This window comes from Danio rerio, chromosome 24 (assembly GCF_049306965.1).
Source record: "Danio rerio strain Tuebingen ecotype United States chromosome 24, GRCz12tu, whole genome shotgun sequence".
Classification (NCBI taxonomy): Eukaryota; Metazoa; Chordata; class Actinopteri; order Cypriniformes; family Danionidae; genus Danio; species Danio rerio.
In genome coordinates, this window is record NC_133199.1 from 40,610,550 (window position 1) to 40,625,797 (window position 15,248).

The following is a 15,248-nucleotide window of genomic DNA, read 5'->3' on the forward strand; positions in this document are numbered from 1 at the left end:
CCTTTGGGCAGTTTTAAGGGTAACCCTGGGTATCAAGACATGTATGCATTATAAATATAAATATAATGTAAATGATGCCTCTGAGAAATATATAGGAAAAAGAAAAACATGTATACGTTACACAAAAAAAGTCCACATTTATTCTAGTTTATTTTGGACCATGGGCGTCACTGTTGTTGTTGTTGTTTTTTTTTTTTTGATGATGTCATTTGTGTCACATAATCAATTCCCATTATAAACGCACCAAATCTAGTGATTCAACATGCTCCTATTATGCCAAACAGGCCACTTTTGGTTGTAATGTTCAGTCGAAGGCATCTTGATCTTCACTGCCATTCATTTGTTTTCCTCTCCCACAAGAAGAAAATATATAACATTAAATCCCTCCAAACAATTTACGGGCTGAGAAAAGAAAGTAGCCAAAAAATGTGAAAACCCTTGTCTACACTCATCTTTACTGCTGCAATAAATATAACTGGAGACAACTGGACACTTTATACCTTTTATTCATGTCCGAATTTACCAACCACAATCTTCCGATGAGGGGAAAAAATAATCAACCAACCACAATCATCCTATACAAAATCAACCAACCACAATCATCCAATACATAATCAACCAACCACAATCATCCAATAAAAAAAGCAACCAACCACAATCATCCAATAAAAAAATCAACCACCCACAATCATCCAATAAAAATCAACCACCCACAATCATCCAATAAAAAAATCAACCAACCACAATGAGGAAGATGTTGACCTTCATAACCATAAATTTTTTTCTCCCATAAGGAGAAACATTATAATAATAATAAATCCCTCTCGACATTGAGTGAAATTTACATTGAGAAAAGGCTGAGTAAAGAAAGTAGCCTATAAACATGCCAACGCTTATTAAGATTCATCATCACTGCTGCATCGATCATAACTGAAGAAAAGTGGACACTTTATAACACTTTAGAACTTTATTCATGTCCAAATTCACCAATAGACCCAATGGACTTCATTTGCAGTATATTGTTGCAGTGGAAGTGTCCTCAACCCTTCTCCCGGACTCAATGGATTAAAGATGCCTTATTTTAAACTTGAAAAAATTAAATATAACCTTTAAGATTCAGTGATCAAGTTTCCCAATATTATTTGCTATTCTTTGGAGCATGGTAAAATAGCATTTACTGCAGACTGAATGGTTGTCCATGGTTGTCCATAATTCCACCTGAGCACTAGTGGTAAAATGGCACAACCATACAACCCTTTCTTGAAGTAAAGCCACAAGTTTGAAGAACATGCCACCCCTCCAGCCTATTCACTTTAATATATTTTGCCTTTTCTCTTTCTTTTAAATCTTCTTTTCTTTTTTTATTATCATTATTTATTTTAGTTAAAACTCCATGCTGTCAATCTCAACTTTCAGTGCTGACCTGTTTGTATGCTTAATTTGTCACAGTTATTATGCACATCGTAAATTTTGTTGTACAAAATGTGGGTTATAGTGTGATCTATTTAATATGTTTAAATACTGTATATACAGTTGAAGTCAGAATTATTAGCCCCCCTGAATTATCAGCCCCCTGTTTATTTTCCCCCCAAATTTCTGTTTAACGGAGAGCAGATTTTTTCAACACATTTTCAAGCATAATAGTTTTAATAACTCATTTCTAATTACTGATTTATTTTATCTTAGCTATGATGCTAGAAAAATAATATTTGACCAGATATTTTTCATGACACTTCTATACAGCTTAAAGTCACATTTAAAGGCTTAACTGGGTTAGGTTAACTAGGCAGGTTAGGGGAATTAGGCGAGTTATTGTATAATGATGGTTTGTTCTGTAAACTATAGAAAAAATATATATAGCTTAAAGGGGCTAATAATTTTAACCTTGAAATAATAATAATAATAATAAAAAACTGCTTTAATCTAGCCGACATATAACAAATTAGACTTTCTCCGGAAGAAAAAAATATTATCAGACATACTGAAAATTTCTTTAATCTGTTAAACAATATTTTAAAAGAAATAAAAAAGGGGCTAATAATTCTGGTATATATATATATATATATATATATATATATATATATATATATATATATATATATATATATATATATATATATATATATATATATATATATATATATATATATATATATATATATATATACACATACTCTTTTTCTATTTGTACTGTTATTTCTCTTTTACTTTTTATTGTTTAACTCATAAAAATCTGATATTTGTTTCCAACATTTGTTTTCATTCACGAATCCATTTAATTTGTATATTCTTTACAGTAAGAATGAAAAAGCTAATGTTTTGTGTGTGTGTGTGTGTGTGTTTTCTTGTATTTGTGTGTGTGTGCAGATTCACTGATGCACTGGCAGGACAGTGAGTATGTGGTTGTCTTCCACCGGGGCCGGTATTTCCGCCTGTGGTTGTATAACGCGGGTCGCCTGCTTTCCCCCAGGGAGATCGAGCAGCAGATCCAGCGTATCCTCGATGACCCATCACCGCCTGCGTCAGGAGAGGCTAAACTTGCAGCTCTGACTGCTGGAGAAAGGTGCTGCTGACCAGATGCAGCAAACACACACATACACAACAAACACACAACAAACATGCATGTATAGGTATTTACTGGGTATCCGCAGGGTCTTAAAAAGTCTTAATTCTCAGAAGCTAAATTTTAGGCCTTAAAAGTCCCAAATCTACTGAAATGTTGTGTTTTAGGTTTACTTAATTCTTTTCTTAAATCTTTCTTAAATCTTTCTTAAATCTTTTCTTAAATCTTTTTTTACAGGTTTTAATTTTATTTTGTTCATGTATAGCTACACAGTCTGGCCATAAACACCCATCCAATCACCAACAATTCATCTCAATTAAACTTTTTTTTTTTTTAGTACCATTTAATTATTTTCATTACAGTAACATTTGCTTAAGTTCTCAATTTATGTACTGCTGAGGACACTGACCTGACCTATATTTTATTTTTAATTATATTATTATTATTGTCGACTGAAGCAATTGACAGCTCTGTTTTATTCTATTCTAAGGGTTATAGGGTTTGTAAAATGGATATATTGGAAAATTAATTTAAAAATATTCAAACAAAGTTATTGTATTGTTAAATGTATTCAATTTTAATCGTATTTTGATAGGACATATGAAAATCTTTTCTAATATTCAAAAAAATCCTGCCCTGTAAAAGTCTAAAATTTCATTCATGATGGTCTTAAAAATGTCTTAAATGTAACTTTGTGAAACCTGCAGAAATCCTGTATATAATGCTATATGCATAAAATTAGGAGAGGTAAATTACATTGATGAATTTGGGTGAGGGACTGTGAAAGGATTGTAAGACTTTGATTAAAATTGTAATTTTTCTATATTTTTATTATTATTGCACAGCATTTGTGTTAGTTTAAAAAAAAAAACACCTTAACAGTCATAATATAATATGACATTTATCTGAAGCACTGAAATGATTACTGTTTTATTTATCAATGCATGCCATGCCACTTTATTAATTTTATATTTTGAAATATTTTTTCTTAGATTTAAATTTAATTGCTTGTTTTATGCTGACAGGTTATATTAAAATAAATGATAAAATAATAATGATAAAAATTAATTATTTACTTTTTAGGTTTCAATTCATAAAAATTAATGTTGATTTATTGTAAGTGATAAAATGTTATTTGTAATAAATTTTAATAAAAAATTTTTTTTAATGATTTGTCAATTTTTTTTTTTATGATCTTATAACCCTGATTTCATTTCCCAGTACTGGGTTGCAGCTGGATGGGCGTCTGCTGCATAAAACATGTGCTGGATAAGTTGGCGGTTCATTCCGCTGTGGCAACCCCTGATAAATAAAAAAGACTAAACCAAAGGAAAATGAATGAATGAACCCTGATTTTGGTATTTCACATGCAGTTATATTACCCAAATCCTTTCATGGTTTAAAATAAAAAAATGATGCACTTTAAGTTCATTTAAATGTGAATTATTTCTACATTTTCGATTTTTGGTCATTAGAGTCACACTCAGGTGTTTTGTACCGTGTTTTCCAGAATCCCCTGGGCTCAGACTAGGAAGGAGTTCTTTGGCTCAGGTGTGAATAAGAGATCTCTGGACTGCATTGAGAAAGCTGCCTTCTTTGTGACTCTGGATGATGATGAGCAAGGCATGATGGGAGACGATCCTGCCGGAAATCTGGACCGCTATGCCAAATCCCTGCTGCACGGCAAGTGCTACGACAGGTGAGAACCGTTCATCCATCCAAAAACTGTCAATCATTTAATATACAAACAAATGAATACACAATACATATAGAGCTGAAGTCAAAATGCTTAGCCCTCCTGGGAATAATTTATTTTATTTAATATTTCCCAAATTATGCTTAACAGAGCAAGGCATTTTTCACAGTATTTCCTATAATATTTTTTCCTTTTGAGAAAGTCCTATTTATTTTATTTCGGCTAGAATAAAAGCAGTTTTTAATTTTTAAAACCCATTTTCAATATTATTAACCTCCTTAAGCAATATTTTTTCGATTGTCTACAGAACAAACAGAATTAGCCATGCCTTGTCTAATTAACCCAATTAGCCTAGTTAAGCCTTTAGATGTCACTTTAAGCTGAATACTAGTGTCTTGAAAAACATCTAGTCAAATATTATTTACTGTCATCATGGCAATGATAAAATAAATCAGTTATTAGAAACGAGTTATTAAAACTATTATGCTTAGAAATGTGTTAATAAAATCTCTCAGTTAAACAGAAACTGGGGGGAAAATAAATATACAGGGCAGCTAATAATTCAGGAGAGCTAATAATTCCAACTTCAACTCTCTATTCAGCTCCTCCATGACTTTGCCGGAGATTTTGTTAGATTTGTGGCCTAAAAAGACTGATTTTGTGAATCTTTTCTCAAAACCTATGCATTTATTTTCTTCACATATCATGTTTTGCTTTGGAAATACACAAAAATCGTGTATAATTAGTATGTTTTTATTTCAAGAAACGTTAAAGACCACACTATTCTAGTGGGACTGAATATTACATCATCTACACTGTTTTAATTTCTAGTGACATTCAGGCATGGTATTCTCTGTATTCATACTCGATGTGTGTTTGTGTTTGAGGTGGTTTGATAAGTCCTTCACTGTGGTGTTGTATAAAAACGGGAAGAACGGCCTGAACGCGGAACACTCCTGGGCGGACGCTCCTATAATGGCTCATCTGTGGGAGGTGAGAAACTGTTTAGGCAATGAAGTAATTAATAAATGAAAAATGAGCTAAAGTAAATCCAGGATAGGGGCAGCATGTTGGCTCAGTGGTAAGCACTGTCAGCTCACAGCAAGAAGGTCGCTGGTTCGAGTCCTGACTGGGCCAGTTGGCCTTTCTGTATGGAGTTTGCATGTTCTCCCCGTGTCGGCATTGGTTTCTTCCGGGTGCCTCGGTTTCCCACACAGTTCAAACACATGGGCTATAGGTGAATTGAATAAACTAAATTGACCGTAGTGTATGAGTGTGTGTAAATGTGAGAGTGTATGGGTGTTTCCCAGCGCTGGGTTGCAGCTGGAAGGACATCCATTGTGTAAAACATATGTTGGAATAAATGGTGGTTCATTCCGCTGTGGTGACCCCTGATAAATAAATGGACTAAGCTAAAGGAAAATTAATGAATAAATCCAGGACACTTGAAAAAGAGATTACAAACCTTGGGAGGCTTTTTTTTGTTGGTAAAATCAAGGTAAAAAAGAAAAACCAAACAGTGTTTTGTTTAGTTTTTTTTTCAGTCTTTTAATAGTTGATGTAAGCTAAAATATTTTGTTTATATATATGTTACCAGGATGAAAGTATTTTCTCATATATGCATGCACAAGTGTATATTTATATATACATGTAAACACACACGCACACATAAAACTGAGATTTTTTTTTTCTCAGTAAATAACCATAGTTTAAATCTAGCTCGATTTAATTAATTTCACATAATAAGGAATCAATGTCAATGCTTAGCAAGTATATAATTTTTATAATTAAAATATTAATTAAAATTATAAAATCATAATTAAAATATTTGTTTCCTCCGGGTGCTCCGTTTTTCCCCGACAGTCCAAAGACATGCGGTTTAGGTGAATTGGGTAGGCTAAATTGTCCGTAGTCTATGTGTGTAAATAAGTGTGTATGGATGTTTCCTATTGATGGGTTGCAGCTGGAAGGGCATCTGTTGCGTAAACATATGCTGTATAAGTTGGCAGTTCATTTCGTTGTGGCGACCCGATTAATAAAGGGACTAAGCCGAAATTAAAATGAATGAATGAATGATTGTTAAATATTTACATTTTGGCTTTTACTTGCATCTGTCAGTGTAAATAATTGTTTACATGCAAATCTAGTATGTATTATTAATACCTTTTTATTTGAATAAATTGCATTTATTTTAGTAATATTGTTGTACTTTTTGTCATTCTATTTCTATTTAGATCTGTTTCATTTTAGTAAGTATAGAGTGCTTTCTCATGTTTACTTTCTTATGTGTCCTTTTTTTTTTTTAAATATATATATTTACATCTCATTTTTTTTCAGTATTTCACCATTTTTATGAGCAATAACAACACTGGCAGCTCTATTTAAAGTAATAATGTATATTTTTTTGGTTAATAAAGTGGCACATCTTTGGCTGAACTGTATAACCTTCATAATGTGTTGTAATCCAGCTGTCCATCTGTTTCTCTGTCAGTATGTGATGACCACCGACTGTTTCCAGCTGGGTTATAATGAAGAGGGTCACTGTAAAGGAGACGTGGCCCCGACTCTGCCTCCTCCATCCAGACTGACCTGGGACATCCCTGCACAGGCAAGCATGCACACACACATACTTGTATACATGCATGCATGCATGCACATACCCTCATACACATACACAGGCTCACATACACCCACTCACATGTACACTGACACACACATTATCAGCTTGAACAATTGCACATAAAGAGGATGCAATATTAATGATTTTTTTTATGTATTGTATTTTTATTGTGCAATTATGGCTGATATTTAAAAATATTTACAAAACAGTTTGCATAAAATATTATTGCGATATTACATATTTACAATTCTGCTTTTGCTGGCAAATGAAGTATGTATTAAAACAGTACCTTTTTCATTTATATTAAACAAATTGTTCATATATCTATATTAGTAATGCTGTTATACATCTTTACAAAATTTACAGTATGTCTTTGTAAACAAACCAAACCAGTACACACACACACACACATGCGCACACACACGCACACACATCTCCTCTTCTTTTGTTTACAGTCACTCTGAATAATTTATATGTGTGTGTGTGTTTAGTGTCAGGAGCGTGTGCAGCGCTCTCTCGCTGTGGCTCAGGCTCTGGCCGACGATCTCGACTTTCACGTGTTTCCCATTCAAGAGTTTGGCAAAGGCGCCATCAAGAAGTGTAAGATCAGCCCAGACGCCTTCATTCAGATCGCTCTCCAGCTGGCATATTACAGGGTGAGCCGGGTCTGCTTGATCTGTGTGTAGTGAAGATCTGTTCATGTTTGCAGCACAGAGCATCTCGAGTGTGAATACAGGGTGTCTTAAGAGTATTTAAAGTTGATAAATCTATTTAGAGAGATTTAAGGCCCTTAAAAAGTATTAAAAACTCTAAAATGCTGTTTAACATGGTATTAAATTTTGTATAATTGTCTAGTTGTATGCTAAAGCTTGCTATAGCAGTATTCATGCTATTTTATTTATTATTTGAATAATGTTTTAGTTTAGGATTAGTTTTTTTGCAATCAGAATTGAATAAATATAAAAGTCAAAAAGCTGTGAGTCAAAAAGTTGCCAATGTTTCCTGTTGAACCTAAAGTGGCGATGATGTCTTAATATATGGAAAGAGTTTTAAAAAGGTGTTAAAAGGTGTTGAATTTCACTCTGATTCTTGTGTATACTCTGGGAGAGTCGGGTTTCTTTGAGAGAAGATGATCCTCTGAGGCTTTACAGACAACGTGACTTGATAGCTTGCTTTTATTTTGGCAATATTATATGTTGTGAAGCTAAAGGTTAACACAGAGACAGGTAATTGAATTGACTGGATGTCTTGATGACATTGGTTAGAAGCGGGATTATTATTGTGGAGGAAAACTGAGGGTATTGAAATATCAATAATGGATAGTAAAACTTTTTTAAAAATCTAAGATTTTAGAGTTATTTGAAATTATGCGAATGAAAACTGTATGTATAAAGCTTCTGTAAAAATGTTGATAAATAATAAAAACAATAATATCTTGAAAAAGTACGAAAATGAGTGAAAAGTGAAATTCACATAACAAATAATGCATAAATTGTTCGATCTTTTTTTATTATATATATTTTATTTATAGATTTTTTCAAAAGTTAACAATACAGAACATTAAAACGAACTAATTAAAGTAAAACACATACACCAGTATATAAAAATCAATAAAGAGAATAAAAAAAAAAAAATGGAGCAGGATACAGTATAAAGCAAAGGGGGAAATGCATTTCGTCAAATCAAATCATGTAGTACAATTTTTGTATAATTAAAAAAAAAAAAAATCTATATATGTTTGTGTTTGTAAGCAATATCACAGGAGTAGCAGTGTGATATGGTTGTATATCTACCAGTGACCATATACTAGAAAAATCAAACACAGAGTCTCAAAAACCCATTTGTAAGAGGAGTTACTTTTCTTCCGTCATTCATTCACATCTGCAGCTGACATGAGGACAGCAGAGACCGTTGCTTATTTACCAACGTCACTTTAGAGCTAGTATTTGAATGATTCTTTAGCGTAATGTCTTAAGTGATGACAAAAGAGGTGATTTTGCTCACATTTTAATATAAATACACTAATCAGCATGAAATGCCATCAGTCTACAGAGATTTCTGATTGTTTCTGTTGCAGTTGGGATTTCACAATAATTAAGCCTGAAAAAGCCAAAGCAAACACTACCAGATTACTATGGGATAAATGCAGTACTACAACATAAAAAAGAGAGAGATCAGCTTAAAATGTCACTTACCTGTTCTGTAATGATTTGTTCAACTGTAGTTTGAAACTTGTGCTGAGAAATTGCTGTTTTTCTCTGCTAAAGCACTTATAATGCGGTCTCTGTCGCCATCTTGTGGCAGAACGTCAACCGTCTTTGCTCTGCTCAGTATGACAGGCTGATGGCCACTGAAGCGCTTAATCTCTGAAATTATAAATATTAAAAATAGGCACTATCCTTATAAATAAACTGCGTAGTTGCAATTTAAACAACTACATACTCACCTAAAAAGCCTCAAAAGTACATTGTTGTCCAACAGCTGCAATATTTGTCAAACTGCATCTGCTGTCGCTCTATGTGGGCGGAGTAATACACAAGGGTGAAGAGGCTGTACGAGTTCTGATATTGCAGAATATCACACAGCTTTCAGCTAATCAGATTCAAGAACCAGACAGAACTGTTGTATAAATATGTATGCGTGTATGTGTGTGTGTGTGTGTGTGTGTGTGTGTATATATATATATATATATATATATATATATATATATATATATATATATATATATATATATATATATATATATATATATATATATATATATATATATATATATATATATATATATATACACACACACACACACACACACACACATATATACATACACACATGTATGTATGTATATGTGTGTGTGTGTGTGTGTGTGTATATATATATATATATATATATATATATATATATATATATATATATATATATATATATATATATATATATATTTATATATAAAATAGCCATCATATTTTTTACTTTTTGCTTCAATGCTCCATTCAGCTGTTTTTGTTTTTGTTGTTCAATTAATTACAGAATTAAAAGTTTTCCAATTCTGCGATAACCTCCTGGATGTACTTTATCCTTTATATTATGTTGTGTAATTATTCTTCTGCTGTGATTTCCTCCTTGTTTCCAGAATCGAGGCACTTTTAGTCTGACGTATGAGGCGTCGATGACCCGTTTGTTCCGCGAGGGCCGCACGGAGACCGTTCGCTCCTGCACCAGCGAGAGCTGTGCTTTCGTCAGAGCGCTGGAGGGTGGAGAGGTAAAAACATAAACCCAGAGGAGTCCAGACGGGTTCCTGGAGGCGCAGCGTCCTGACAAAGCACACCTCAACCAGCCGATCAGGCTCTGCAGGCAGCAATTACACTAGAAAACTTTCATTCATGCTGGCGTTTCCACTACACTTCAGAAAAGATCTTTATCCACACTACACTACTCAATATGCACGTCATACAGTTAAAACTGTAAATGTAAAGTAATATACAAAATTGTAGACCATATTTAAAAGAAAACAAATTACTATGAGCTGCTGGTGTTAAATTTTAATAAGATTCAAGTTTGCAGCTATGCTTGTCAAACTTAATGTTAAATAGTTAAAATTTAGTGCTCCAATGATTAATAATAATAATAATGATGGTAATAAAAGCAATAATGTCTAGAAATGATAAAAAAATAAGAGAAAAGGGGAAAATGGCATAAGAATTAATAAAGTATTTAAAGGCCAAACATAGTCAATGTGGGCTTTTGCCTATGTTAGTTCACAGTCTCCACGCCAGATAAATAAGATTCAGCTCCTGGATGTTTTTCCAGGTATTTGGACAACAAGTCAGCAGAGTTTCCAATACCCAAACCTGTTAACCAGTATTAAACTGAATTAGCAGTCTACTATCAATATAGGAGTCGACTGTGGAAGGAAGCCAGAAAAGAGCAGAAGCAGAAAACAAAGTGATGATAATAAAAGAGCAGGGTTTAGGGAATAATCTTAGTTGCATGTTTTGGTGCTCTCTCATACTTCATCTGAACAGAACAAACATAACAAATGTTATTATACATCAGGCCATAAGACCTTGAATTAGAGACATATCCTCATATATTATATCAGTGGAGAGGTAAATTTTATGAGACACCATCAAAATAACACTCAACAATGGAAAAAGCATTAAAATAAGTTATAAGAAATATGTAAAATAAAGAAATCAAATCAATAAATGATTAATGTAATAAATGATAAACATAAATAAATTAAAGATATGATACAAATAAATGGATGACTAAATGAACAACTAAGATTTATAAATGATCATATAACCATAACTAAAATTATCAATGCAAAACAAATAATAAAAACAAAAAACAAAACCTATTATAATGAAGAATTTATTTCATTTAAAGCACACGCTGGTTATTACAAATTTCAGATTAAAATAAATGTTTAATGACTTAGATAAATTGTATTATGCTATATATATATATATATATATATATATATATATATATATATATATATATATATATATATATATATATAATTTTTATTATAATATATAATTATAATAATATTATAATAAAAGTGATATATATATATATGAAAAATATTTTAAAAGCAATGATTATTAATAATAGTCATAAATAAAAATAATAATATCCCAGGAAAGAAGCAAGAAAATAAGAGAATGGGGAACAAAATTCACGTAAAAATTAATATATGAACTGTTTAAGGCCAAATATAATCAATGTGTAAACATGTTTAATGATTTAGTAACATTGTATTATATATTTATAAAACAATATACACATATATAATTTTTACATGTAAAATAATATTTGAGAAAAGTAAGATTTAAACTGCCAGAAAAGTTATAAATGTAATATAATAATATTTTGACAAATATTGTCATAAAAATAATATTCTAAAATGTGACTTAAAATAATAATAATAATAAATAAATAAATAAACATTTTCATGATAAGTTATGTGATGTTAACAGATATCATCTACCCAAATTTTAGGATCAAGATCAGTACCGTCCTATGATATTACAGAGATTGTTGTGATAACACTTCCAAAATGTCTTCAAAGCTGCATGTCAACTGAGCATATAAAGAAAAGATTTATGCATTTTAAATTGTAAACAAAGCAGCCTTCAGAAACTTCTAGTAAAGTGTGCTGACGCTGACTGAAGCTGAAATGAGAAGGACGCAGGACACAGCAAGAATGGATACTCCTCATATATGCAGACATACTTCAGAAGAGAATGTCTTGCACACACACGTTGGTTTTTGTGATTTATGAGGACTCTTATTGGTGTAGTGTATTTTATACTGTAAAAAACGCTTAGTATATAACCTTACCCCTAAACCTAACCCTATTAGCTAAACTGTGGCACATTTTAATTTTGAAAAGACCCATTAAGTATGATTTTTAACTATTTTAAATTGAAAAAATACATAGATCAAACCCATGTCATTATGCAAATGTGTCCTCACAAAACCACATTAACTAGCACACACATATACACAGTTTGAAATATGTGAACCAAAATAAACATTGTAAATTTCGATTTCACTGTTTGTGTGTATGTGTAGAGTAAGGAGGTTTGCCGGCGTCTTTTCCGGACAGCATCAGAGAAACATCAGCAGCTCTACAGGATGGCCATGACCGGAGGAGGGATAGACAGACACCTTTTCTGCCTCTACATCGTCTCTAAATACCTGGGAGAAGAGTCGCCCTTCCTTAAAGAGGTGTGGGAGTCTGGGAACGGCTCTTGCTCAACATAGAAGCTGCAGCTAGAGCAGATTACCCAGATCTGATTCCTTGTAAATGAACTGGCATGGGCGTGAGAACTGGAAGGATGATTGACAAAAGATGTTAGGAATGTGCAGCGAATGTGCAACACGTTTTTTTTTAAATCGTTTTTATGATAATTATTTTGGATGTATTTAATGTAAGTGGAATAATGCTTTAATCTGATATTTTTTAAAATCTAATATCTTTTAATTTAATAATTGAATCCAATCATTCTGAAACTGAAGATCAAATTACTTAAATTTCCATCAAATGTAAATAAATCAAATAATCTATAAGTAGTTTAATTTAATAATCTAATTAATTATTTATTATTTTTAATCATTTTAAATATTTTTAACATTTTAATAATTAAAATGTATAAATATTTGAATAATTTAATAACTAATTTTTAATTTAAAGTAAAAAAAATCTTAAAAGTAAATAATAATAATGTTAATAATTTACTTTTTGTTGATAAATCATGATAATATTTGATTGAATTTTGATATAAAGCATGTTTTCTATAACACTGTTTTAAAATATTTGCACATTTAAAGAATTTGTCAAAAAAAATTTCAGAAAAAATAAAATCATATAAATAGTGTTTTGATATAAAAAGTAAAATAAAAAAAGACTTTTTTAAAAATAAAAATAGACTTTCTTTGTCAGGTTTAATCATATGATTATGTACATTTATTAATATATATGTATTTAAAATGTAAGTTTTATTTATGATCATTCTTTTTAATGTAGTCCATATATAGTTAATCAAAGGGAATAATGCTTTTAAAAATATTAGATTAAACAATTTAATAAGATTTACATCTAATATTTTAATCAAATCTTTCTGATTCTGAAGATCAAATTACTTTTAGATTATTAAGGTTGATTACATTTTATTGAAATCTAATATTTTAATTTCAATGGTCATTAATAATCATTAATATTTCTATAAATAATTTAATAATTAAAGTTGATAAATACTTTAATAACTTACTAAATTTACATTAATTTTAAGAGAAAATTAGTTTAGAAATAAAATTGTAACTATCAATAAATCATGATAATACTTTATTTTATTTTGATATAATACATATTTTTTTCTATAACATGGTTTAAAAATATTTCCATTTAAAAAAAATGTCAAAATAAAATTTCCAGAAAAAAATGATTATCATACAAAAAGTTGCTTTATAATAAAAAAAATTCTAAACAGATTTTTTTTGTCAAATTTAATCATGTAGTTATATATTAATATTATATGCATTTAAAATGTATTTATGATAATATTTTTTTATGTAGTGCACATATTTCATCTAAGTGGAACAATGATTTAAGTTTTGTTTAATTTTTATGTCTAATATCTTTTAATCTAATATTTTAATCTAATATTTCTGATTCTGAAGGTCAAATTACTTTTAGATTATTTACTTTAATTACATTTTAAAGAAATCTAATCATTTAATTATTTTTATAATCATTTTTAAAAACATTTATAATCATTGATCATTTTTTATAAATAATTTAATAAATAAATTAAATAAATAGTTGGATAATTTACTAAAATATAATTTAAAGTACAAATATTAATTAAGTTAAGAAAAAAAATATTTTGTGTGTCAAAAAAATCATGTTAATACTTTTTTTCTGACATAATACATGTTTTTTTCTATAACACAGTTTAAAAATATTTCCCTATTTTACAAAAATGTACAAATTAAATGTTAAAAAATTTTAATCATAAAAAGAGTGCTTCGGTACAAAAATACATTTTATTATTATTATCATAATTATTATTTTAATTATAATATAGACTTGCTTTGTCAGATTGAATCATGTGACTATACATTTATGTATATTATATGTGTTTGAAATGTATAATGCTTTTAATTTTATTTGTGATTTTATTATTAAAATAATTTTTTTTCAAGATACTTTTATTTTTATAAATTTATATCATTTTTGTGTTTTCTCCAGGTGCTTTCAGATACGTGGCGTCTGTCCACCAGTCAGACACCTCTCCAGCAGGTGGAGCTGTTTGACTTTGTGAATCACCCAGACTACACCACCTGTGGAGGAGGATTTGGGCCGGTCAGAATTATTCATACACACTCACAATTCAAGTTTATTTGCATAGTTCTTTCACAATAATCACTGTTTCAAAGTAACTTTACAAAAGTTGTGCATTAATGTATTACTATCAAAATCTGAAAAGTTAAGCTTATTTACTTTGAAAACATCACCTATAAAAACCTTTAAATGTTGACATTTCTGTGTGCATGTTCATCTATTTTCACCTTAATGCTTTTATTAGGTTGCTGATGACGGTTATGGTGTGTCCTACATCATCATCGGAGAAAACATGATCAACTTTCATATTTCCTGCAAACACTCCTGCCCTCAGACTGTAAGTAGATTTATATTTATAAATTACACAAACAAAGACACATACAGGGATATTTTCTTCATTTACAATGTCTAATAGGCTTCATCAGGAGGTCAATAATTTTGGACATTTATTACACTACCTGACAAAAGTCTTGTCGTTGATCGCAGTTGTAAGAGCAACAAATAATAACTT

General features: G+C 30.4%; 1 protein-coding gene across 4 annotated transcripts in view; it reads left to right on the forward strand.

Annotated features, from left to right (window-relative positions):
• The window catches only part of LOC100333227 (carnitine O-palmitoyltransferase 1, liver isoform), a 46,535-nt gene that overhangs the window by 26,375 nt on the left and 4,912 nt on the right, over positions 1–15,248 (forward strand). For all 4 annotated transcript variants that reach the window (XR_012399530.1, XR_012399531.1, XR_012399529.1 and 1 more), the window contains exons 10-18: positions 2,368–2,563; positions 4,074–4,262; positions 5,147–5,252; positions 6,751–6,867; positions 7,371–7,535; positions 10,013–10,141; positions 12,466–12,621; positions 14,645–14,758; positions 14,982–15,074. Coding sequence is in view for 1 of the 4 variants with exons in the window: in XM_073941093.1 (XP_073797194.1) it covers positions 2,368–2,563; positions 4,074–4,262; positions 5,147–5,252; positions 6,751–6,867; positions 7,371–7,535; positions 10,013–10,141; positions 12,466–12,621; positions 14,645–14,758; positions 14,982–15,074 (1,265 nt within the window). In the remaining 3 variants the exon portion in view is untranslated. The remainder of the gene's footprint in view (positions 1–2,367; positions 2,564–4,073; positions 4,263–5,146; positions 5,253–6,750; positions 6,868–7,370; positions 7,536–10,012; positions 10,142–12,465; positions 12,622–14,644; positions 14,759–14,981; positions 15,075–15,248) is intronic.